At 43.0% G+C, this 24,763-nt stretch overlaps 1 protein-coding gene across 2 annotated transcripts; it reads left to right on the top strand.

Annotated features, from left to right (window-relative positions):
- Positions 1 to 7,920: 7,920 nt before the first annotated feature.
- Positions 7,921 to 24,026, top strand: scarb2a (scavenger receptor class B, member 2a). 2 transcript variants are annotated; one of them, XM_034595327.1, is made up of 13 exons: positions 7,921 to 8,413; positions 12,875 to 13,032; positions 13,185 to 13,332; positions 13,568 to 13,762; positions 14,523 to 14,614; positions 15,497 to 15,616; positions 16,069 to 16,247; positions 16,864 to 16,982; positions 17,638 to 17,711; positions 17,851 to 17,902; positions 18,006 to 18,158; positions 19,229 to 19,276; positions 19,616 to 24,026. In XM_034595327.1, the coding sequence occupies exons 1-13, from the start codon at positions 8,291 to 8,293 to the stop codon at positions 19,745 to 19,747; spliced, it is 1,593 nt and encodes a 530-aa protein (XP_034451218.1). In that variant the 5' UTR covers positions 7,921 to 8,290; the 3' UTR covers positions 19,748 to 24,026. The 2 variants fall into 2 exon arrangements, with proteins under 2 accessions (XP_034451218.1, XP_034451219.1); XM_034595328.1 differs by lacking the exon at positions 19,229 to 19,276 and having other exon boundaries at positions 8,291 to 8,413.
- The last annotated feature ends 737 nt before the right edge of the window (positions 24,027 to 24,763 follow it).

The raw sequence follows: 24,763 nt of genomic DNA, 5'->3' as shown, positions 1-24,763 counted from the left end.
TATCCCACACTTACACAATTAAATAAAAAACAAAGCGACCGGGCAGCTTTAATTTTCCTCCAGAGACTTTCTACTTCTCATCGACAGGATAAGTACAATTGGGGGAAACTTGTGTGTTGCACAGGAAATATTTTTGTTTATGGTAAAATCAGAGGGTTTGGCAGCATGCTGGCTTTTCAGAGAAACGGAGTTTACTGCCATTTTTAACCGTCTTTTACAGCCTCGAGGATGTTGAGCCTCAGAAGAAAACAATACAGCGGAGGGGATGTGCTAATTTCCAAACACACTTTCTGCACAGAATGCAACACCGGTGGGGCAGGAGAAGTTTCCACACGTCTTGAGTGGCCTTCGCTCAAGGTCCCGTCAACTTTATTGTGAAATGACCTTCGATCACCGTTAAAAACATTCACCGCACGACCCATATCTTAATATTCTAAATATAAAACTCCCACAGATTATTCAAGTTATCACCTTCAATAGAAACGAGGGGAATTTGACATAAAATGTCATCTATCTTATGAACAGTCAATATGTTTTTGTGCTGTCTCTCACCTCTGACTATGCAAATTGACTCCTTGTGTGACTGTTGCAGTTCAGGTAAAAGAAGTATAACTAGAAATATATTAAGTTAGAATGACACTCTGCAAAGACCACAGAAAACACATTGACTACTTCCTCATTTTTATTTGGATCTGCACCAAATTGCAAACACAAATATTAGTTCTACAAATATCCCAGGTTTTTTTTTTCATCATGATCCATGAATTATTCTCTGAGGAATCAAGGAAATTGTTGAAAAACGCCTTATCTCGCAATATCAAAGAAAGTGAAAACATCGACCTACTGATCTGGATCCATACCAAAATTGGATTGCTTCTTCCTTGGGTCATGCCCCTCCCCTCCACAAAATCTTATGGAAATGGGTTGGGTAGTTTTTGCAAAAACCTACTGACAAACAAACAAAAGCACACAAAACACTTAGCCTATGTATAGGTATATATGTATATAGGGCAACTGACCATCACAGGTTCTGCGAGCTCAAGCTGTCTTCTTTAAATTTGTTATTTATTCTCAGCCACAAACGGTTTCAGTCTTTGCAATGATTCAAATCAGAGAAAAGCCTCAACTTCTCACATTTGAGAACATGAGGTCAGAAAATATTTGCTTCAACGACAAAAATTGCTGGCGGTTAGTTCTCTGTCAGTCAAGAGACTAATGGACTTTTAAAAAACATTCTACATGATTAATTTGCAGCCGTCACACCTGGTTTTAAGACGTTCCAATTCAGGCTTCTTGTTAATTTTTGTCTTAAATAATTTGTCACCTTCTCATTTCTCAGCACAACTAAAGTACAACGATAAATCATTTATGTAATTCATTTACTGTGATGAGTGCGTCTTGCAACTTCACTTTTCCCTTCACGACTTATTGAGCGAAGATAAGTTGTGGGTCGGCTTTGTCCTACTGGGCCTAATACACAATGCATACATTGTTGCATAACTCTCTCCGACAAAAGGGCTAATCAAAGTCCCTGTGAAAAATTGAAATCACAATCAGCACTTTGCACGCCTTCAAAATATGTTGTCATGGAGATCGCCGAGATTCTTCTGGAACTGTAATGGGCTGTGACAGCGGAGCCTCCTTGAATTCTTAAATTCACACTTCGCCATGCGGGAACAATGAGCCGCTGTGTCTTGTTACAAACATTAGTTGAATGGTGGGAAATGAACCACACCTAGTTGGACAGAGGAATTCTAGGGTCGCTCCATCACTTAACCATCGCTAAGTAAATAAACTACCGTCTGACCATGAGAAAATATAATGTATGTATACAATGACAATGAAACATCCTGATTGGTCCTTAATGACGAGAATATAAGGTTTAAGTTACAGTACAGTTAAAGTAACAGGGAACTACTTACGCAAAAATGCAAAATACTCCAATATAAGTAAAAGTCCTACATGCAAAACTTCTAAATGTAAGTCCAATATTAGCCAAAGAAAACTAATATGTAATCAGGAGCTGTGGAGAATGTGATGTGAATATGGAATTTATGTATTTTTAATTAACTTGTGGAACCTCACAGCCTCCCCATGGCTACACACTGCTCTGATGGTTTTACCTGCTGCACTTTCAGTTTACTTTAGACAACGTATGTAATGATTCATTCAGTCTGTCTGTTTCCACTGCACTTTGTTACCTCCGACGTGAGGTTGTGTTTTCATAGCTATCTGTCTGTCAGCAGTAGGCATATTACTCAAACACTAATGATATCTGTGAAGGTTTGTGGAGGGGGATTCTTTTTTTCACTATCTTTCACATGGTTAGGTTGTATTAGTACTGTGTTGTATTAAGTACTAGAAAGTGGAAGTTGGCTACTAAGACTTCAAAGTTCACAGTACTAGAGTATATGTATTTAGTTACTTTCCAGACTGTGATATGGTTGAAGTACAGGACATTGGATCCCATCTCTTTCTCACATTACCTAACATTTATTTTGTGTGCTGCAACACAGCGAGTTCTTTCGGTCCCTGCGATCCGCTCCAAGGAGAGCGAGGAATGAATTAATCCAGAAATAAATTCACTGTAGTGTACTCCTCCCATAGTACTTAATGGCTCAGTTTGCATTAATCACCTCCAGTGAAAAGGTCTGCCACTCCTCGTAGATCTCCAGTCCCACAGCTACAACTGTATATCAGTCTCTGGCCTCACAAAGACTGTCTCAGCCTCGAAAATACCATGACTCAATGTCCAGTACCAGGCTCCACCGTCATTACAGCCCTGCGGGGTGGAGGACACCACTTACCGTGTCAAGCAGTATTTACAGAAAGTGTTAATGTTGTTTCTGTTGTGTTGATATAAGGAGGGATCTGCACAACGGGAGGACAGATGACGGAATGCGACTGCTTTTTTTTTTATCTTACATATAGTAGGTCGCTGCTGAAAAGTGAAAATACTGCTGCTCCAAAAGTTTATTCTCAAGAAACGCTGCCTTGATCTTTGCTTGATTACTATGCATTTTGAAGATTGCCTGGTTTAAACACAGGGTTTGAAAACCTTCCTGCTACAGGGCTGGTATGATTTTCCCAACCATAAAAAGCTGCAGCATATAAAGCTGATGCAGATCATGGTGTAAGGTCAAGTGTAGTTAAAATATTCACTTAATGCTGGATAAATACTACAAGATGTGATTAAATACAAGAGTGGCCCCTTGAGAAGATTCTTCTGGTCTTCTAACGTATAGAATTAGGCTATATAATATACTTTTTGAGTTTTAAACCCTAGATGTTTCCCAATCCGTAGCCAAAGATGTTTCTGAAGTTAAAGTTAAAGGTTATGAATTAGATTCTTTGGGACTAGATTTCACCAGAGTCTCTTTGTTCGGCCACACCTCACCTCGGCCCCTTTGTGTTTACAGCTCATTGTCAAGTGTGCAGCACATTCTCAGGAATAGACTGTGTTTAAAGATACATGATATCACAGCTGCTCAAAAGTGAAGCCAAATCATTCTGATCACCCCCCGATGGCTGGCTGCAGTACATGTCATTAATCCTGCCTCCTCCATGTTAGTTTATGAGACATGCCCCAATCTAAAAGTGTTAAATACATTTTTCTCAAAGATGGTGTCTGTCATTGTAGGTAGCTCTTATGAAACTAGTGTTTGTTCAAGTGTTAATTTCTCTGGTTTTGCTTTAATTAGTTATTTGACGCATAAAATATTAGGTGAAATGATTGACAGCTGAGACTGACTCACGATTGGTGTAGCGTATGTATGGGCGATACAACAGCTCCAAACCACAATCACTACTGCTCAGACCTCGGCTCCAAATGACCCCAAAAGCGCAAGATGGCCGCACCCGTGTCTGGGACATCTTTGTACAGCTGGAGGAGGTGGAGACTTGTTGTCCATCTCTGTTCTCAGTTGACCTGAATGACAGATTGCAGCTTAACCTTGCATTTATGCTCTCTGCAGACCATGGATTGGATGTACATGAAGTGTTGCCGTGATGAGAATTAGTGTGTCATGTTTACATCGCTGCTGATTGGAGCTGGAGTCGTCTTGCTTTATAAACGTGGGGAGGGCCAACAGGGTTCACAGGGAGGGGCTCACATGCACTAACCTAAACATGACCTCAAACCGCCTACAACAACCTTTGATTACCACAGGCAGAGTTCACAGTATGAGTCAGTGTCTGCACCACTGTGTGATATACGGTATCTTATTTAGCAGGTGAACTGTGTTTACATGAGGCGTCGGCAGAATTTAGAGTAAAAGTGTCACTTACTACTCACTTCATTTGAGGCAATGTCAGCCGTCAAACTACTCTGTGTTAAGTGGAGAACAACTTCCTGTGAGGAATGTGAGGAATAATGTGAGGCTGCAGACTTCAGATTGCTCCTGAACACAACGTGAGGTAAAGCCCACATGATTGAGCACATAACACATTATGCACATTTCATGAATAACTCCAGAAATCCGACATCAATAGAATACTCTCTTCCCCAGACTCTTGAATAGCAGGCATTTGTGTCCCGATAAATATACTTGCTGTTCCGCCACATTTTCACTTTAGACATGTCTGCAACGTGCAAGCCAAATGCTTTTGATGCTTTTTTTGAGGAGGAGGAGGAGGGGAGTTGGGGCAAACTGTGTCAGAACACAACGAATGATTTGTAGGGGGGGGGGGGGGGGGGGGGGGGGGGGGGGGGGGGGGGGGGGACAGACACTAGTTTGAAGAACTTGTCCAAAATTATTTCCTCTGTGGATAATAGCCTTCTTGTTGGGGTTTGAATGAATGATTGCCTTATGATCAACATGAACTTCTTTTGTGCTAACACGTAGAGATGGACCTGATCTGTGCTCAGCTTTTTGTGGGCCTTCAAAGCTTGGTGTCTTCAGCGTCCCCCCAAAAAAAAAAACATCAGTGTCGCTCTGCTGACCAAACATAAAACGGGACCATTACAAAGGTTGAACTGTTTTACCCCACTTCGCCCTCCCACCCTTTCTTTTGGCAGAAACAATGTTGCTGCATTACTCGACTGTTATCCTTCCCCCCCGATGATTTTCTGTAGCATTTTTTACTTCTCTTGTTTGAACAGATGCCGCCCCCCCTCCTGCAGCCCCCCATCCTCTGGGATTGCCATACGGCCGAGTACAATGAGGTAACACTCAATTACATTAATGTTAAGAGTCCAGCCCAGTCATTTCCTTCCACCGAGCAACATCAAACGACATGATGTATATCACTTCCAGACCAAAAACTGTCCTCTTTTGTCCGACTTTATTTGTGAATGGATTATGAAAGAGGCGGCTGAATGACCGCGCTCACCTTTCAGCCCCTCGACTGCGGCTCGTGCACCATTTGATAGCAGGAGGAATGGTGGCTTGTTAGACACCGCGCAAACCTCAAATGAACCCTCGGTCAATGAGAAGCAGATCGCTCGGGAAAGACGAGAGCTTTCCCAACACTGAATTAGATTAATTGCAGCAAAAAAGAGCTGGGTGAATCTGAGAATGACTGGTTGAGTGGGAGGGGACACAGATTTAACCTCTCGTCTCATTAGCTAACCTGCTATCGGACATGGCATCTCGGCCACTACAATAGCGGGTGCTCTCGAGATAAGCAGCTCATGTTGTCTGTAAATACGGACTGAGGTGGCTCAAGAATTCCCAGTGTCCTTCCTGCTTTAGCCTCACACTGGTCAGTTGGAGTGCCACAGAATCCAGACGCCATCGACGTGTCCCGAAGAAATGTCACTCTGACCTTGTTTGACTTTTAAGCTTGATCACATTCCGACATAATTGTGGCAACACACCCGTGAGCTTGTGAAGACTTCATGGTATTCACAGGTGTGGAACCTTTACACACATGCATCTCAGGTTCAAGGTAATTTCACAATGGTCCTCAGCGCGTGTGTATTTTAAAAATGGCTTCCACAGCCACAAGCCCACTGGTGCAATGTCACACTTTGATGATACCACATTTACTTATTCCCATTTTAAAAAATCTGAATTGCACTTCATACCTTTTGAACAGGCCAAACTGAGCAGTTGCTTCGAATACAAATCAATATCCACAGCTCTTGTCCAACCAGAGTGTGAGTGCTGCATGCCACACATCTCTGTTTTTTTGTTGTGCTGAAGAAAATTGATTTTCTATGTAGCAGCAAACTTAATGTCAGGGCTGTTTGCATGTCACACGGAGAATTTACACCATCTCCACTCCCATTACAGATGATAAGATGTCTTTGCCTATGAGTAACTGCTTGCGCTGCTTGACATGCCAGCTGGTTATGAGACTAAGGGATCTCTGCACACGTTTTCCAGGAAACCTCATGTATACTTTTAGGATTCAGAAACAGACCATCAACTTTAGAAAAAAAGATTCAAAATATTTACCATTGAGCAAGTAGTTACAGGTCTGGATTCTGGAGCAAAGTGCTATTAGACAACCTTTAACAGTTTTCTTTTACCTCTCGATATATAACATGTGGTTGCACATGATGAGCACAAACTGGGTCAAACTGAGTGTTAACATGTAAATAAAAGGCATTTTATGTCTGCAGGGGTTGTAGCCTGTGTGTGTCTTTCCATGTCAATAAAGAAACATTTGAAAATTGCCTGGAGGTCGTCCAATATTTGCAAACGGCTGTTAATGTAAATCCTCTGAGGTGCTTTTCATATTCCGTGTAAATTCCGCTCTACTCATATAAATGTCTGTGTACAAGTCTGTTAGGTCCAACACTGTTTTTCACATCAATTCCATCAACAATAACACTGCCAGTAGTAACAGGGACTTTTTCTCCTCACGGGAAGCACCTAAGATGCTCTCATCGCTCATGATTCATGCATTGTCGATATTTAGTGGTGGTTTGAGTCACCGTGCCCCATAATGCAGACTGTAAATCATGCACATCTATTCTCCTCTTCCACTACACAGGCATGTGCGGTTTCAGTGGGCTCCAGCAGCAGTGGCTCCACATCCTCCTGCAGAACATCACGCCGCCTGGTTCCCCCTTTATAGGAGCCCCGCCCCGAAATCAGTCGATCACGTTCAGTATGGCACTCGCTCGCGTCACACCAATCAGAGCCAGAGGGACCGGTGGTCCGGGAGGGCGGCGGCCAATCAGAGCAGCCTCTGGTAGCACAAAGAGCCCACGTCAGCGGTGGACGGTGGTTTGAATGGCTCATTATTCATGTCTAGCTGGGCTTATTTAAGGAGCCGCGATGAGGCGAGATAGCGGGAGTCTTTATAAAACGTGGAGTTTTCTCCGATCGTATGCACATTTGAAGACGACGAACATCTGTTTCACACCAGTGTAAAATAGTTAAAAACACCATCCCAGTCAAGTCTGTGGCACCGTTATACACAAGATAAGCTCATAAACCCCTTGATAAACAGGCTCTGCAAACCCCTTCTACTGCTGTCAAAAATGACATTTATTAATTTCTTGTGTTCTTGCATGCATAAATTCCGTTATAGTTTATATTCTTTCATCTTAATTTAGGAGAAGGCTCCTTTGATGTCATAGAAGATGAGAAGACAAATTAAGTATATACTGTTCGCCAGGTGGATACAACCAACTTCTTGCATTTGGATGAGAGCACGCTGCTGCTAAACTCTTAAACCCTGGTGGATTACAAACTTGTTTTAAAACTGAAAATATCAGTTGTTGTAGAAACAAATATTTAAATTAGAACGACGCCAAAACCGGTTGTCGTGCGTAAAAGCGCGCACACACTAAGGCACGGCACGATTAAGAAAGATAATTGTTTTAGTATATGAGTGTTTGCATAGAAGGTAGTGACTTCACTCGTGTAAAGAAAACACCAAAACTGCCTCTTTTATTTTTTTTGTTCCTAGTTACACACACCCACCGCCCAGGCATCCGACCCTTTTTTTTTTGCCTGACTGTTCATTAAAGCGTAGAGGAAGGGGAGGAGGAGGACCATCACTTCTTCTTCTACGTCCCGACGCGCCGAGAGCCGCTGTTTCATTCCACCGCCGGTGCGAGCAGGACCAGCATCTCCTTCTGTCTCCTCGTAGATCTCTCTGGCCAATTTTTATTTCTTTTTAAACAGACCAAGTGTCCCTTTCTCTCCGGCATCCGGGAGACATAAGTTCCAAATCCCCCCCCCCCCCCAGCTGCGGCTCAGGAAAAACGACGGCTCCCACGCGCCTCGCCTTTTCGCTGTCTCTTCGCTTATTCGATCTCATTTTCTGGGGACTTTCGTGAAGTTGTTTTTAACCCGGAGAGGACAACCACCCCCCACCACCGCCCGGCATCATGACGCGGAGATCCTGTGCCATTTACGCCACCGGCATCGTGTGCGCTCACCTCCTGATCGTGGGGATCGCCCTGGTCGTGGCTCAAGTCTTCCAAACAATGATCCACAGCCGGTTAAAAAAGGTGAGTTGGACCCAATTTTGAGTGATAATTGTAACCGTGGACGCATTTCCGGTGTGATTTCTCTCTCCTTTTCACGCCTTTTTCCCATCGTCTGTCACACTTGAGGGGGTTTAAACGTGAAACCGTCTCCTCTGCAGTGGCCAGTCCGTGCTGCATTCAGCATCCCCACCGGCGGGGCGACGCGCAGGGTCACACCACCATCCACTTCACTGACCGATCATTGTGTGTCTGTGTGTGTGTGTGTGTGTGTGTTTTCTTATTTTTATTTTATATCTGTTGTTACATTACTGGTGGTTTGTGTTCTGCTGCATTGTGCACTTCCAGCCTCGCGGGATGGAGCCGAAGAATCCCCCCCCCCTCCCCCTCACACCCCCCTCCCTCCCTCCTAAGGGATCCGCATGATCCGAGGTTGAGCAGCGTGTAAGTCCCAGTCCGTGTAGTTGTGCAGCTTCGGTGGTTTTCGTGCTTCGAGCTTGCACAGAGACGGGTGATTAATCCGCATGTAATATTTTAACGTTTGGCAAATGCGTAATATGCGCGTTGCTTTGTGTAGAAATGCACTCACACGGGGAAGAAAAGGACCGTAACCCCATTTAATGTTGTGTTTTTTATCTCCTTAAACCTGATGTGACAGGCGTCAATCAGCTTGTCGTTACATGGATGTGGAGAAAAGGGGGCAAAAGGCACGATGGGGTTTCCTCCTCCTGGCTGAGACCTGTGCGCATGACCCGGTGACACATTTCTGCAGATTGCGGGCTCGGTGCACACACTGTTTTGAGTAGTGTTGCCCGTAGTAGTAGTTGATATCTCCAGCCGGCAAGGACACTCTAGGTTGGGGGGGGAGGGAGGGAGGTGTGCGGGGCTGGCTGGGTGGGATGGATGGGGGGAGGGAGCTATAGGGCGAGTGGGGCTGGCGAATCGGTGGCGTGCCTGACTTCCAGTGGTAGTTGTGCACCGTGTGTCAGATGCCCACCTTTCTGTAAACCCGAGCATCCAACATGAATTGACCAGACCAAAAAAATGCATTCATGTGATTGGTGCATCATCTGTCTCTCATACGGGGTTTTAGAGGTATTGTTAATGGTTAAATAGCTGTGACTCAAATGCATGGCTCTTCAATATGCTGTCCTAACCCTGGCTCATTTGTGTGGAGTTGTAATACTTGCACTAAAAACATGCAAATTGCACAGAAACGACCACAACAGTCACTCTTTTTCACCCACACCTCCAGAGTGAGCTCAACATGCAGGGCGGTGATCATGTGACAGTTAGATTGATGTTATCATCGACTTTTTGCTCCCATCAAAATAAGGGCAAACGGCGGTAAATCTGTGTAGAAACGCCCACATTAGTGTATGAAGTGAATTATGTACATTTAAGTTATATCTATAGGAGTGCTGGGGTGGGGAGGTCTTGGCATTTGACACCCGGCTTTCCCACCCGGCTTTCGTACTGCTGCCGCCTGCCCCTTAAAATACCTCACATTCCTCTTATTGCCATGAATGGTGGATGCTCTGTGAAACTCATGATCTGGACTTAAAAAATCTCCCGGCATCTCGCCCCCTCACAAAGTCGCTCTCCATCCCCGCCGCCCTAAGACGGAGATGAATAAAATACAGAAGCGGCTCAGCAGAAAAGCTTGTTGGGGACTATTTGTCCACGTTGGAGACTCAAACAGCTGCCTTCTAACACCGCTTCCCCCTCCTGGAGTTAAATTTGGATGGCATGCCAGCGGACCCAAATTAACAGAGTCAGTCAAAGTTCATCTACGGGGGACCTAATTCTGATGTGGCCGGCGATTTACCCAAAATGACAGCATAGCTAATCCTCTTTCGCCGCAGTCTGTCCATTGAATTAGACAGGAGTCGACATGCTGAACGGACTTCAGAAAATCCGTGGACTGAGGCTCTCTTTTTAAATAATGATGTAGCTGAGTTGTTCCAAGCTCCAGGACGCAGACTCTGTATTTCTTGCTGAGCAGGGTGTGGATCGAAACAATGCACAAGTCATGTGAGGAATTTGACAGACTCCTTGGCCTCAGGGCCCTGATTTTTTTTGCCTGGAAGCAAACTCCATGCCGCCTTGTTGTTGTTGTTGTTCAGCGTCGGCCTATTCCGAGCTGTTCAGCGCAAATTGAAAAGGAAAAAAAACACCCCGTCATGCCACTCCTCTCCGCCCTGTTCAGGAGAGGAGACTTTTCAAGGTATTAGGACTGTTTGGGCTAAAAGCTTCAAGAACAAGGTCATGTTTTTAGCTCAAAATGTGACGTCCGCGCTCGGCTTAAACGCAAAATCTGCAATACAGGAGCCGGAATAGATGATAGATTTCCTTTTGCTTTTAATTAAGTTCCTCTATGGCAGCTTAAAACAGGATCTTGTCACACCACACCCAAGCTGTGCCTTAAGCTGTTTGGTTAAACCATGTGTCATATCACCATCATTGTTTGTTTTATCTCGGCCTTCCCACCAACGAATGGATAACGCAGCATTTTGCTCTCACGCACAAACCTCTCTCTGCTTTGTCCCTCACTTGTGTTTTTTTTTTTCTTAGGTGATAGAGCAAGGTTTCTGTTCAGGGAGATAAATGTTCCTCGTTTAACTTTGAAGGCCTTTTGAAAGACCTTTTACTCAAGGTTGGAAAACACAGTGATCCACGCAGGCGGCAGTCACACTACATTTGCCTTTAAGTTGCTGCAGGGGAAAGGTCAGATGAGCAACACCTGTTTTTTTTTTTTTAGAAATGACAGTATTGACATTTTGTTTTGAAAAGTGGCCAAATGATTCAATCTTTTAGTTTAGCGTGACGTTTTCTACAAGTTCTGTCCTGCACCGACCGGATAGCACATGCTGCTTCTTCTTCAGCTCACAATTAAGAAGCAGAATTCTCAAGGCTCCAGGAGCATCTCACAGCTTTAATTCTTCCAAGTTCTGCTTGTTCTTTTTTTCAGTTTGTCTTCTCTCATTCTGAAAACCTTTTCTTGGAAGCAGTTAGTCAGCCGCAGCATCAAAATCGTGGAACTGATTGTTTAAGGATTTAATGTGACTGATTGTTTGCAGGGTTAAATCTGAAATTGGGCAATGCAACACAAGTAGTTCTTGATTTTTAGAAAAAGAAAAGATACAGCTGACTCTACAGGCTTATATAAAAGGTGCTGAACTCCATAATAAATCCTTTTTTTATATAAATAGAAAATATATATTTTTTGTACATCACTGTAAACTGAAGATCTTTAGGTTTTGTCTTTATTGGTTCAACAAATCAAGACATTTAAGATGTTATGTGCTCGTGGAAATTATAACATTATATGGACATTTTAGATGTGTCCTATGGGTAAAGGGTGTAATTCATAACCACATATCCATATCAGCTTAATGAGAACTTTCCTTTTTTTTGGTTTGTTTGAATCTTATGTTTCTCCTCAGTTGAACCTTCTTTTTCCAAAGTCGATATCTTGTCTGACCCCCTCTTGACACTTTTCAAAACCCCACATTCGATGTGGAGGTGGGAGATGATGCACCGAAACCCGGCAAACAATTGTATAGAGCAAAACATGTTTAAATGTCGGAAGTTACAACATAAACAGGAAGTGCAAACCACACCCCAAGCTACAATGTTCTCAAAGTCTCGAGTGCAGAAGACAATGTAGTGCCCCTCTTGAGTGTGTTGTGTTCAGGGGACAGGTGGTTTTCAGAAACTCTCCCATTAAAAAGGCACGAGAGGAAGTGGGTCATTTTCTCCTTCCAAAAGTTTAAAAATACCCCGAAGAATGGAAAAAGGCTCGCTCCCTTTTCCTCCGGTCAACAAACCTCTTCGGCTTTCTAACACAGTCGGATGTTGTAGTTTAAAGGTTACTGATTGCTCATGTTCATACATGTGGCAACCAGGCTTATGTCACACACACACACACACACGTTTACGAGCAAGCGCAGCTTCCAGGCTCGTTCCTCTCCACGCGATCACAGCGAGAACATGTCTGAAACCACTTCTTCCTTGTAGCGGTTGCTTTGACCTGTACAGGCTGAACATAAAAACGCAACTGACCATTTTGCACGTAGTTTAACGGCTATTGACTGCAGAGAAAGCTAATTGCTACACTGACGATTGCAACACATCTGCTGGTTTGCGTGTGGGCTGACTATCAGTCTGCAGATAGAGTCCTGCCTTGGCATGCCGAGGTCAGTGACTAGTGTTTTTGTTTTTGCCCACACTTTGTGCCCGTCCTGACAGTTTTTCAGCTGTGAAGGACGTTTTCTCTGCCTCCCTCAGGTATCAAGGTTTTGGCCCGGCACCAACTCCTCCCAGTAAAGTGCTGGGTGCTCTGTCCGACTGTTCGAAAACGTGAATATACCAGTGTGGCAAATTTGAGAAACCACATGTTTTTTATGAGCTCAGCTTGTGGAGCTTTTTCTTTTTTTGCCGTTTTTCAATTTGAATGTGTTTTTTTTCTTTTTCTGCTGACAGGAAATTACTTTGACGGAGAAGAGCCAAATGTTTGAGTCATGGAAGAATCCACCACCGCCTGTTTACATGGAGTATTACTTCTTCAATGTGACCAATCCAGAGGTGTTCCTGAAAGGCGGAAAGGCGGCTGTCAAACAGATCGGACCATATACTTACAGGTGGGTTTTGTTGTGAACACCTAAACTCAAAGATTGAATAGGAAGTAGGGGGGCAGCTGTAATACTGTGTAGTGATGGAAAAGGAAACTGGTTGTAAAAATCACAAAAAGAAAGATATCCGGACTAACCCGCTGATAACATTTCAACACCAGGGAATACAGGCCAAGGGAAAACGTAACATTCCTGGAGAATGGCACCAAGATTTTCGCCGTGAACCCCAAATCCTTTGTCTTTGTGCCCGAGAAGTCCGCTGGGGATCCCAAGGTTGACATCCTCACGACTGTCAACATTCCACTTGTGGTAAGACTTGTGGTGTCTGTACAGAGTAATGTGTGTTGTTATGATGTGCAGCAGCCGCTCCAACACATCCTTTAAGTTATTTGTGTGTTTATTTTTCACACACTGGTATCTATTGTCCTCTTACATTTATTGGGACATTCTGATGTTGTGACCATACAAACCACTCGGTCACGAGCTTTCCCCCAAAGCGTCTCACCGTTGCCTCCAATGTTTCCCATCTCTTTTTCTCCTTCAGGCGGTGATGAACGAGCTGAAAACCTACTCCTTCGTCCTGCGTACTTTCGTCTCCATGTACATGAACAGTCTGGGAATTGAGATGTTCATGAACCGCAGTGTCCACGAGGTCCTGTGGGGATTCAAAGACCCTCTGCTCTCAAAGATCCACGCCCTGCAGCCGGATGTGGACGAGAATTTTGGCCTGATGTGGAAGGTGAGCGGCTGGGGGGGGGAAAGTTAGACTCACTTTGCTCTCCCTAAAAAGCGATCGTCAGAGGCTTGAGAAAAACCTTGAGAAACCTCTTGGATGTTGGTTGTTCAGGGTTACTAAACAACAGACAAGAGGAAGTTTGTGGCGGCGTCGTGTAAGAAGTGAGATTCCCCACATGCTGATGGAAGAGGATTGTGCTTCCTTATTTAATCTGCATCACCGGCCTTGTGACGCTGAGGGATGCATTTTGAGTAAGATAAACAAAACTAAAACAATGAATCAACACTTTTTTTTTTTTTAAAGAGATGATTCATTTTGAGTAATTTTAAGTCAATTAAATCCACACTCAGCCTCTAATGGGACAACTTGATGCTTGTATCTTGTCATATTTGATGCTTAACTGATTATCTTTGGGATTTGGATGAAAACGAGAAATTTGGAGACGACTGATCAATATTTTTCACAATCTTCGAACGTTTCTCACACTCAAGTTGTTAGTTGTGGCGCCAAACACAAAGACTGCTTTTAAAATGCCAAAGAAAGTTTTTCTGAGGTCAAACCAGTTAATGTGAAAACATGTTTTTATGTTCTTCAACAAATTACTAAGTCCGTCATTGTGTCTGAGCGATACTCGTAAGGGGCATATCGCTGACAAATACAAAGCAGCGTTTCTTTCCCATGGTCCTTTGTCAGTAGACGTGAACGCTGCCTCTCTGCTGTCAGTCACAGCAGTCTTGACTGAGCCCTGTGTTGTTTTCCACAGAAAAATGGCACTCATGAAGGAGAGTTTGTCTTCCACACCGGCGAGGAGAACTACATGGATTTTGGCAAGATCGACACCTGGAACGGCATGAGGTGAAGACTCATATCAGCTGTAGACGCGCTCTTAAACATTTCATTGTCTCTCTTCTTCTCAATGATCGAAAACACTCTCTTGTCAGCACACATCATTTCCTCCCAGTCACGATATTCACATTTACGACCTGCATCTGAAAGTCCAGCGGAGGATTGCAGCACGATTGCAAAATGAGTTGTTTGTACATCGCAAGTGACTTTGTACCTTGAATGTGATCAACACGTACAAGTAAAATCCAGCAGTAGCTGGATAGTACTAAAGTAAAAGTACCAATAGCATGGTGTAAAAATACTCCATTACAAGTTAATCTACTTCATTTAAAATCAGACTACAATCGTCAGAAATTAAACAGCCAAACATTTGCTGCCTTCAGCTTCTGTAACAGTCAGATTTGAAATTTTTCTTTTGCCATACACGATGGTAAACTGATTCAGTTGTTGAGTATGGACGGTGTGAAATGATAAAAATGTCCATGTTTCACTCCATCACGCTATAGACAAACTTATTACATTTACTCAGAAGCTTTTATGAAGATTGACTTGCAAGTGAGAGACAACTCTCCAGCTTCAGTACAGAAGGAAACCTCCGAGTCAGCACTCCACACTGAATCTGTTCAATAAGAAAAAGTGCAAGGAGATCAATTCAAAAGTGCACAGTGCGAGATAGAGCTCACAACCCAATAAAGATGGAAAAACTGTTTGATCCTCATTGTATTTTTAATCTTAATCTCAAAAGGAACTAGTAACTATATCTGATGCACAACTTCAGTAAAAACAAAGTAAGAAGTAACGTGTATATCCAGTGCGATAAATGAAAATACTACGAAATGTCCTTGTACTCGAGTGTAGCACTGATGTAGCTTGTTTTCTGCAAATCAACAGCAAGATGTCGTGGTGGTCGTCCGATCAGAGCAACATGATCAACGGTACGGACGGCGCCGTCTTCCACCCGCTGATCAACAGGAGCGAGCTGCTCTACATCTTCGCCGCTGATCTCTGCAGGTGTGTGTGTGTATGTGTGTGTGCGCTCGTGTGGATATGAATTTGTTTACAGTCAAAGCATCCAGGCAGCACGAGCACCAGAACTTCCTGTCAGGTTCAAGGGGCTGAGTCACATGCTGACACATCCACTGATACGGAATCGTGGTTAATATAACTTCAGATAAGGCAAACGGTAAATTCAAAACACGTATGTGAAGACAGGAGTTTGACCTGAACGCACCTGGAAAGCTAATCGTACAGGAAGTGGACGTCCCATAGATGGCGGCTATTTATTTACAGCCCTAACTGCTGAGGTTAGACTCGAAGATTAAGAGGATGACAATAGCATTTCAACATTTTCTTCCTGTTGTTGGTTGTCGAGGTCTTTATTTAGACTTCTGAAGAGTCTCTTGGACTAGATCTCATTTTATAAATCCCCAAAATTAGACGCTGACTCTGCTTCCTGTCCACAGGTCCATTCATTTGGCCTACGTGAGAGACGTGGAGGTGAAAGGCATCCAGGCGTACCGCTTCGCACCCCCCAATGACGTCCTCATGAGCCCCAAGGACAACCCCAGCAACGAGGGCTTCTGCGTGCCCGCCGGAGACTGTCTCGGCACCGGGGTGTTAAAAGTCAGCGTTTGTCGAGAAGGTAGGAACAACCCCCCCTCTGCTGCCATCGAGCCTGACCCGGTTACCCTTCACCCACTTCCCTCTCATGACCCCAAACCAGTCCCATGACACATTTTCAGCCCCCTCCGTCTCTCTACACCCCGCCTTAAAATGGTCGTTCGGTCAGCTGCCCCTGCCCTGGTGTCTCGGTGTTTTGAGCACACCAGGTTTTACTCAACCCAGGGTTCAATGATTAACTGCGCTGACTGCATGCAGTGACTATTGAAGTATTTTATGGTGGCCATTGAGTGTGATTGCTCGGATAAGGTAATCTGCTCTAGGATTGTCACAGGAGGTCGTTGTAGTATCATGAAAAGATGTCACTGTAACCCCTACTGTTTGTATAGTTTACATAGGTATTTAAAAAAATCTGTATCATAGTTTTTCACAACATATGTTTGGTCTAAAAGTTCTGACAGGTTTAACGGTACAGGGGCAGGTTTACTCCCTGTTGTAATTTTGCTTATTGCACAATACCAGTTGCTGATATTCCTCTTCCCGGCCCATGTTGTATTTCCAAGGAATCATTCTCCACATTCAAACAAAGACTGAGTCATATTTTTATTTATGTGTTTGTCTCCCTTGTTTCCCTCAAGGCGCTCCCATCGTGGTGTCTTTCCCACACTTCTATCAAGCCGACCCCAAGTACATCAACGCCGTCGACGGGCTCAGCCCCAACAAGGAGGAGCACGAGACGTACCTCGACCTGCAACCGGTACGACTCCGATGAGAACAGATTAGAGGCCGTGTGTCTGGTTTATGACGATCTTATCTAAATGAGAAGAGTTCCTTTGATTGTAAAGCTCTCTGTGTTTTTGATTGCATTGAGGGGGTTTGTGTTTGGTTCTGATTAGTCAAGTTAAATGGTTAGAGAGGGTAACATACATTTTGTAAGATATACATGGCTCTGGCGTTCTTACAATATTCATATATTTAATTTAAAAGAATTTGTGAAAATAAATATCTACATGATAGGCAAGAAAAATAAGAATGTGAAGGCATTGAATTGATTAGTTACTCTCACTTCTTAGGATAAATTATTATAAACTTATTTCAATAGATTTTTAAGGTTCACTTACAGATAACTTGAATCAACTGATGCTCATTTTAACAATAATAATGTCAACGGATGAATAAAATCGATATTTACTTTATACTTTGACAAAAATACCAAACAAAATGGTAGATTTTTCCCTGCTTAAACCAAATGTATGCACATTTATTCTCATTCTTTTATTTTTTCACATTTTAATGGTCAGTTTTCTTCAAGTCTGTGAGAAGACAGAAGAGAAAATAAAAGATATGCTAATATTCACTGAAACTTCTCTGCTCCGTCCTATAATAAAGTATTTGTCTCTCCTTTTATTTAGACCACAGGAGTTCCCATTCGTGCCTGCAAGCGAGCCCAGCTCAATATCATCCTGAAGAGAGTCCAAGGGTTCCCGTAAGTCGAACTTTGCTGAACCCTGACCCACTTCCCCGTTACCACACTCTGTCCCCATTTCATTTCGGCCTCATGTTGAGCCAGATGTTCTCTCTGACCTCCCCGCCTCTCTGTGTCTCTCTCTCTTTCTGCCCCGCAGCAAAACCAAGTACATCAACGAGACCATTTTCCCCATCATGTTCGTCAATGAGGTGAGGACCCCCCCCCCCCCCCACCTTTAGCACCAACTGAAACAAAGCTATTCTGATGAGTGAAAATCATTAGTGAACACTGTCTCCTCTCTCGAAACCATAGACGGCGACGATTGATGATGAATCGGCTTCCCAGATGAGGACGCTGCTCCTGATTGTGACGCTGGTGTCCAACTTCCCCTTGCTCATCGTGGGCTTGGGCGTCATCCTGCTGCTGGTGCTGGTAGTCTTGTTCTGCCGAAACCGCCAAAAGAAGGTAGGAGCCGCCGCCGGTTCTGTGGCCTTAATAATCCTGGAGTGTCATTAATCCCCCACAGTTACCCACTGACATGAGCTTTACAGCGTATATATGGGACCTAGAGGAAAGCTAGCGTGTAGTGATACATCACAGTAAATCCGATTTTTTTTTTTTTTTTTTTTAAGTGTTGACTGGGTTTTTGCATGATGAACATTTTTCATGCACTAACCTCGCCCAGCTGCTGCAGGTTACCCCCCCCCCCCCGAGCTTACACGCATGTTAACTAACGCACTGCATGATTCCTGCACAGCAGAGCGTGCATGAGCAGTTTCTACAATTCTGGATCAAATGTCGTTTTATTATTACATTTTTTTTTCCTCGCTGAATATTTTCTAACAAGTCGATGCATCTTTGGATGAATCGAACAAATCTGAGTATTCAGAAAGAAAGTATCTAAGCTCCCTTCTGTTCCGTGAAGCTGTGCCCTGTCGTAGCACTGCCGAGAACCAAAGGGCTTTGAACTGGAATAGTCCCGAGAATGAGGAGCCGCACATGTTCACCTCTTATCTCCCGTTAGTGCAGGATCGATGATACGAACTCTGGCCTGTCTGCCGTCTGTATTGTTGTAGTTCAGGTTATTCATTTTCCAGAGAGTGGCGCGTTACATGCATGTTAATGGTGTCGGTTAATATTATGGGCAATATTTGCCTTTTAGATGAGAATATTCATGTCTGTTTTAAATATGTGTGAATATGAATGCCAGGAGGCAGTTAGCTTAGCATAGCTTATCATAAAGACTGGAAGAGGGTAAATTGGCTCGCCTGACTGACTCTGTCCAAAGCTAACAACCAACTCCAAACTTTGTATTTTTGTATGCATTGAAGAAACAGGATTCTACCATGTTAATTAATGAGCAGCAGGTTTGCTGGAGTCTACAATTTGCCTGGATCTTGTTTTCCTTTGGACAGACTTCAGCCTCATACTTGCATTGAATGTTTTTGCTTAATTGCAATGTGACAAAGTGTTGTATTAACATGTTCTAATTTTAATTTTCTGTAACCCCCCCCTTTTTTCTTTTTCTGTTTTAGAATGAAGTAAAACGTATTGTTTTTACTGAAGCTTTTCATTCTTTTGCTGTAAGTCTTCTTTTTTGCCTTGTTTGCTATTCTCATTTTTCAATTTGTTATCCATCATCTCTGATTATTATCATTTTTAATTGTGTGTACGGGGCATGATATTCCCTTTTTGAGTTCTCGCCTCACAGTGTAATTGGTCATTGTTTAATTACGTTCATAATTTCTGGGGTGTTTTTGTTGTAACTGCTTCATATTGACGTTGTGGTGGTTTACTGTGAACATCAGTCAAAACATTAATTCCCATTTCAATGTCTGTGTTAATTGTGTGACTATGTGGACGTCTTGCCAGTGCTTTGGTTTGTACTGACACCTCCTGTCCTCCTGACTCTCCCCCTCCAGACGGCAAAAGACGACACGGCTTACACTCAGGTCAGCGACAAACCGGACGAGCCGTCGGAAACGCCCGCCAGCCAGCCAATGAAGAACGGCTCCTACATTGCCATGTCTCCAGTGGAGCCCCAGAAGTGTTGATGGAGAATCGCCTGGCCAAGCGTGGAGCTCAGGAAGGGGGCTGAGGGAGCAGCACAGGGGTGATGCATTAACCACGGGTGGGGTTTACACACAGTGAGCTCGTTTCACATATTTTTGGGGTGTGTGTGTGTGGGGAGGATAGGGAAAGGGGCGGGGCGGAACCCCCAGTAAATGTTTAGTGAACAAAGACAATGCTCTCGCTGAGCCCTCTTATGACTTTCTGTCCTCCTCTACTCTACCTGCTGAGCATGGCCCTCACTGCCTGCCGTACTGCAACACAACAAGCTCCCACACCTTTACTCCTCATTTCCGTCCTGGTCGGCCCAGAAACACGTCGGGAGTCCGGACGGGCTCGGCCAGGACAAGCCTTTTTTCCGTAACTCTTCTGAAGGACCACAGTAGCATAGGTGTCGCTGCTGCACAAGGATGCATGATCTTCTGCTGACTAAAATGGCTGAAAGGGTGTTTTTATTACTCACCTAAACAGCAGTGGGTATCATCTTCTTGCTCTTTCCTCTCCATCGGTGTTGCGTGAGGAGAAAACTTCAAACCCGACAGATACAAAAAAAAATCCCCTGTAAACTGGAAACTTAGGACACAACTGTGAGCTCTTGGGCTCAGAGATAACAACATGGTTTTGCTAACAAAACTGAACTTGGCATATCCTTTTTGTAAAAAAAAAAATATTGAAGAAAAAAAACAGTCTGAGCCAAACTATTTATAGCATTTTTGCCTTTTTTGTCTTCCTAAGATGAATTGGTGCGTGCACACACACATCGCACTTCCAAGTATTTGTTGGTGAGAGTGTTTGTGCACCTTGTCGAACACGTCGACGTCCTGTTGTGATGGACAATGCTCAACTGGTTTTCTTGATGCAGGCGCGATGTCGCATGACACCTGATATACTCGTGATTTTAACCCCACCTCCTTTTTTTTTTTCTGTCAGCCTCACTTTTTTTTCCCATAACACTAGTTACAGAAATGAAACAGTTTCATTTCAGAGTCCTAATCAGCTGAAGTGTTAGTAGCTAGATATGACATCACCAACAGTAGCGCGATTAAAATCGAACCTCTAGGCTTCTTCACACATTCAGAACAAAAAGGAGAAAACAACACCCACAGATCTTACAAGGGAGACTTGAACCTGCTTTCTGCCTTACAACGGTTCAGTGTGTTCGTTATGTTTCATACATATAAGCTGGAAATCTCTTTTCGCCATTGTACATATTTAAGGGGAGACGTTACAGAGATACCTCTGACCAAATCCAGCAAGCAGTCCTCCTCTAGGTGTGCAGGGAGACGCTGACTTTGCTCTGGTGTCGGCCGCTCCTGCACATCTACACTGTTACTTATTAGAGAAAGCACAATTTGGATTGCTAAAAACCAGGCCGGACGCAAGGCCACCAGGTTTTTTTTGGGACCTATTATAATTATTATATATATTTACAGCTTGTTAGGTCAAAGACACTGTCAAGTGCCGTGACTCTTCACCGCTCGCCGCTGTGCAGTCGTACAGTTTGCCAAGGAACCTGTTGGCATTCAGGCAAACGCAGCACTTGAATCACTGTTTGTCTTACGTTTCCTGTTGTGTCTCCAGTTTTTTCTGTCCGCCACACTCGTCTCGTCACACGTCAAACTCGTCGGTGTTCGCCAGTGGGAAGTGAATTCGGGGCCATAACACTGTCAACGTGGAAAGTTCCCTGCACTTTGCCTGCATATTGTGCCCTGTGTGTTATTTTGTTTCTTTGTCCTGCTCATTTCGATGAAGGTGGTCCATACGTTCAGTACATTTCCCTGTTTGTCCTGGCTAGTATTGGTTCTGATGATGTTTTCCAGGACAACAGACGTCCCTGCCTCTGTGTTAACTTGCTTCTCAGCACATAGTGTCTTCTTTTGATATACTTTTGTATTTGTCATTGCTGCTAAAAAAAAAATGCCATAACCTATGGACTTGTATTTAACCATAACTTGCTCGTATTCTGGTCGACTCACACAGGCTTTTTTTATCCACGTCTTAAATCTTTACGGTTTTCTGTGTTGACGAGCCTTGCGACACCTGAGCACAAGATACAAAGCCCAAAGCTTGCTGCCATTTATTGGACTTAGCAGTTATCACTAACCACATTTTTGTAAAGCTATCACAGTTAACCAGTCATTCTTCTACTAGCGGACCATATCACATGTATCACTGGGGTTTATGAAGGGGTTAGTTAACTTGACAGAAAGGACGGGCCCACTTCAGCATCATCGGAGATTGGTGTCAGAAGTCGTTTAATAACACTGTGGTGGAGAATCCTTTTAAAGCAGAAGTTCAACACTGTGGGAAATGTGCTTGTTCCGCTTCTGCTGGAGAGAAGGAAGAGGAGATCGATGCCGCTCTCCAGTTTCTCTGCTCAACATGAAACTGGAGATGTTTAGCTTAGCTTAGCACAAAAACTGAACAGCCTGGCTCTGTCCAAAGGAAACAGAATCCAACTAAAAGTAGTTGATGAACACACTATATTATCATTTTCAAGCAAAAATTTGACTTCAGGTTCTCTAAGGTGAGACTGCTGCATTTCTTGGTCTTGACCTATAGTAAATTTTATATTTTTATATACTAGACTGTCAGTTGGATAAAACACAACTTTTGACGATGTCTCTTGAAGGATGTTGTCATGGGCATTTAACATTTTATTTTTATTTTTTAGACCATGTGAAAATGACAGTTCACTTTCTCAACTCCTGAAATAACTTAGTCCCATAACTACAAACAGTTTTTAACGACTGGAGAAAAGCGGGAGTCGGACCACGTCTTTATGCTTTAATAATCTTTACTCGCTCTAGCTTTGTGACTCTCATCCAACTCTCCACCAGCAGATGAAGCAGCGTGTTTCCAGTGTGTTTGAACTCTTTCTTTAAAGTGAAATCGATTCACTAAAGGCCTTTTTTTATTTCACTTACGTGAATGAACCTCCACCTTGTTCAAACTCATAGTTCGTTGTTATTCACCTTTTAAAAATCTACTTGAACCTGAAAGACCTTAATCCCAAGAGGCGTGTGTGTGTTGCTTGTACAGTGTCTGTTCAAACACACACACACACACCTGAGCCATCCCTGCTCCACCCGTCTGACTTCGACTACATTGACCTTTGAGTCCAATCCTTCAAACCCATTGGCTCGTCCCTGCTTGACCAAAGATAACCCACATAGATCTGCCCCAGCGCAGTGTTTACTCTACTCTGCGATAACGGCTGTGCCACAAAACTACCGCCTACCTTTTTTCTTTTTGTTTGAATTGTGCCACCACTTATGTGAAGTATTTACAACAGTGTTATGTGTGCGTGGAAGCATGAATGTGCCTTTTGACATCAAGGCAAAAACAATATATAAATCACAGATGGTAGTATGATGTATATTGTGTTTCACCACCCAGTGCAAAAGGAAATAATTAATCAATGCTCTTTGTGAGCAGTGAGAAACATCTCAGTATAGAGCAATACAGAGCTGTGTAACATAAGTTGTGGATGTTTTGTCAGCGGCCACATAATATTTATGTATTTTCTTTCCTGTGATTTTTGATGGTTTAACTTGTGTATGAGTATTTTCCCTTTTTCTTTAGTGGGATTTTAGTTGTTTTATTTTGTTATATTCTGCTTGAGTTCCGAGCACATTTCAATACCCTTCATCATTTCAATTTTTTTTTCACACTGAAAGAAAAACAACCTGAAAGTGTAAATGTTGGACCAGTTTGTTGCACTGGGACCAGTCAGAGCCCTGTAAAAAAATGTCTGTAAGAGTGTCCATGAATGGTTTCATTTGGGTGTTTGTGTTTGAGTATGAGAACTAATGAGTTAAACCGTGTATGTGGAGCCAAATGCACCATTTCTGTCAAACTGGAGGGATTTACTGGAAGGCTGATTATCTTGATGACTGAGTAAAGTAAAGCATTGATGCTGTGTAATCTGTCTAGATGAATGACGCCCTCCTTCAGGGATGAGCACTAGTGCCATACCATCCTTTTCTTTCTTTCCTTAATTTGCTCCTCGGTGTAACAAACCCATGTCTCCCAGTCTCGATGTTCTGAAGTCACTAACAGACATTTCCTCTTAAGATATACTAATTTTGTTTTGCTGCTGAAAATGACAATCCCCTTGTCATGTTGGGTGCAAAATGATTTCAAAGTAATATCCATTTTTAGTTTTGATAATTTACACTGCACAGATGTTTCTACAGTCCTTTTGTAAACATTTCTAGTGTATTTGCAAAAAATAAAAGTTGCACTGAAGTGCAAAGTTCACATGGTCTCCTGCTTTCTTTCGTTTAACTGTCTGTGGAGAAATATAAATCCTATTGAGGAGGTAAAACTGCTGAACCAGATGAGTATAAAAGTTGAATGATGAATCAGTTAATAATTGAATATTTTTTTTATCTGTAAACTATATTTTGGGTTTTTAAACTGCTGATTGGAAAAAAGCGAGACATTTTGAGACACTTATTTTGCAAACTGGGCATTTTTCTAATTGTTTTTCAACCTTGCGTTGAATCAAATGGTTGAGACAATAATTGGCAGAATAACTGATGATGAATTAATCATGTCATTCTTACTTGGATCCTCTGGATCTTCATTTGGATCTGCACCAAATTCCCTTTTTTCATCAAGAGCCATGAATTATTTATTCTCTGGGAAATTGTCAAGAAACTTATCGAAACTCACAGTGTTCAAGAAAGCTTGTTTTTTGTAATGCTGCTGACAAACAAAAGGACAGAGGTGAAAACATGAGCTCCTTGGTTGAAGTTAACAAACTAATGTCATCAAATCAGTCACTGGGGCCAATCAAACTTTTCCGTCTTTTACATATATTTACTTTAAAGGATGTGAATATTTCTTCCATCAGTGCATTAAATACAGTATTTACATGGTTTCAGGGAGGAAATGTGTTAATCACTATGATAATATTTTCCGTTTCAGGCCTTTCGGCTGAACATTTTTTTTTTTTTTTCTGTGAATAACTTGACAAAAGAACATTTACTCGA

Source organism: Hippoglossus hippoglossus, chromosome 9 (genome assembly GCF_009819705.1).
Source record: "Hippoglossus hippoglossus isolate fHipHip1 chromosome 9, fHipHip1.pri, whole genome shotgun sequence".
Classification (NCBI taxonomy): domain Eukaryota; kingdom Metazoa; phylum Chordata; class Actinopteri; order Pleuronectiformes; family Pleuronectidae; genus Hippoglossus; species Hippoglossus hippoglossus.
Note: the sequence above shows the minus strand (reverse complement) of the source record. Positions and strands in the feature narration are given on the sequence as shown.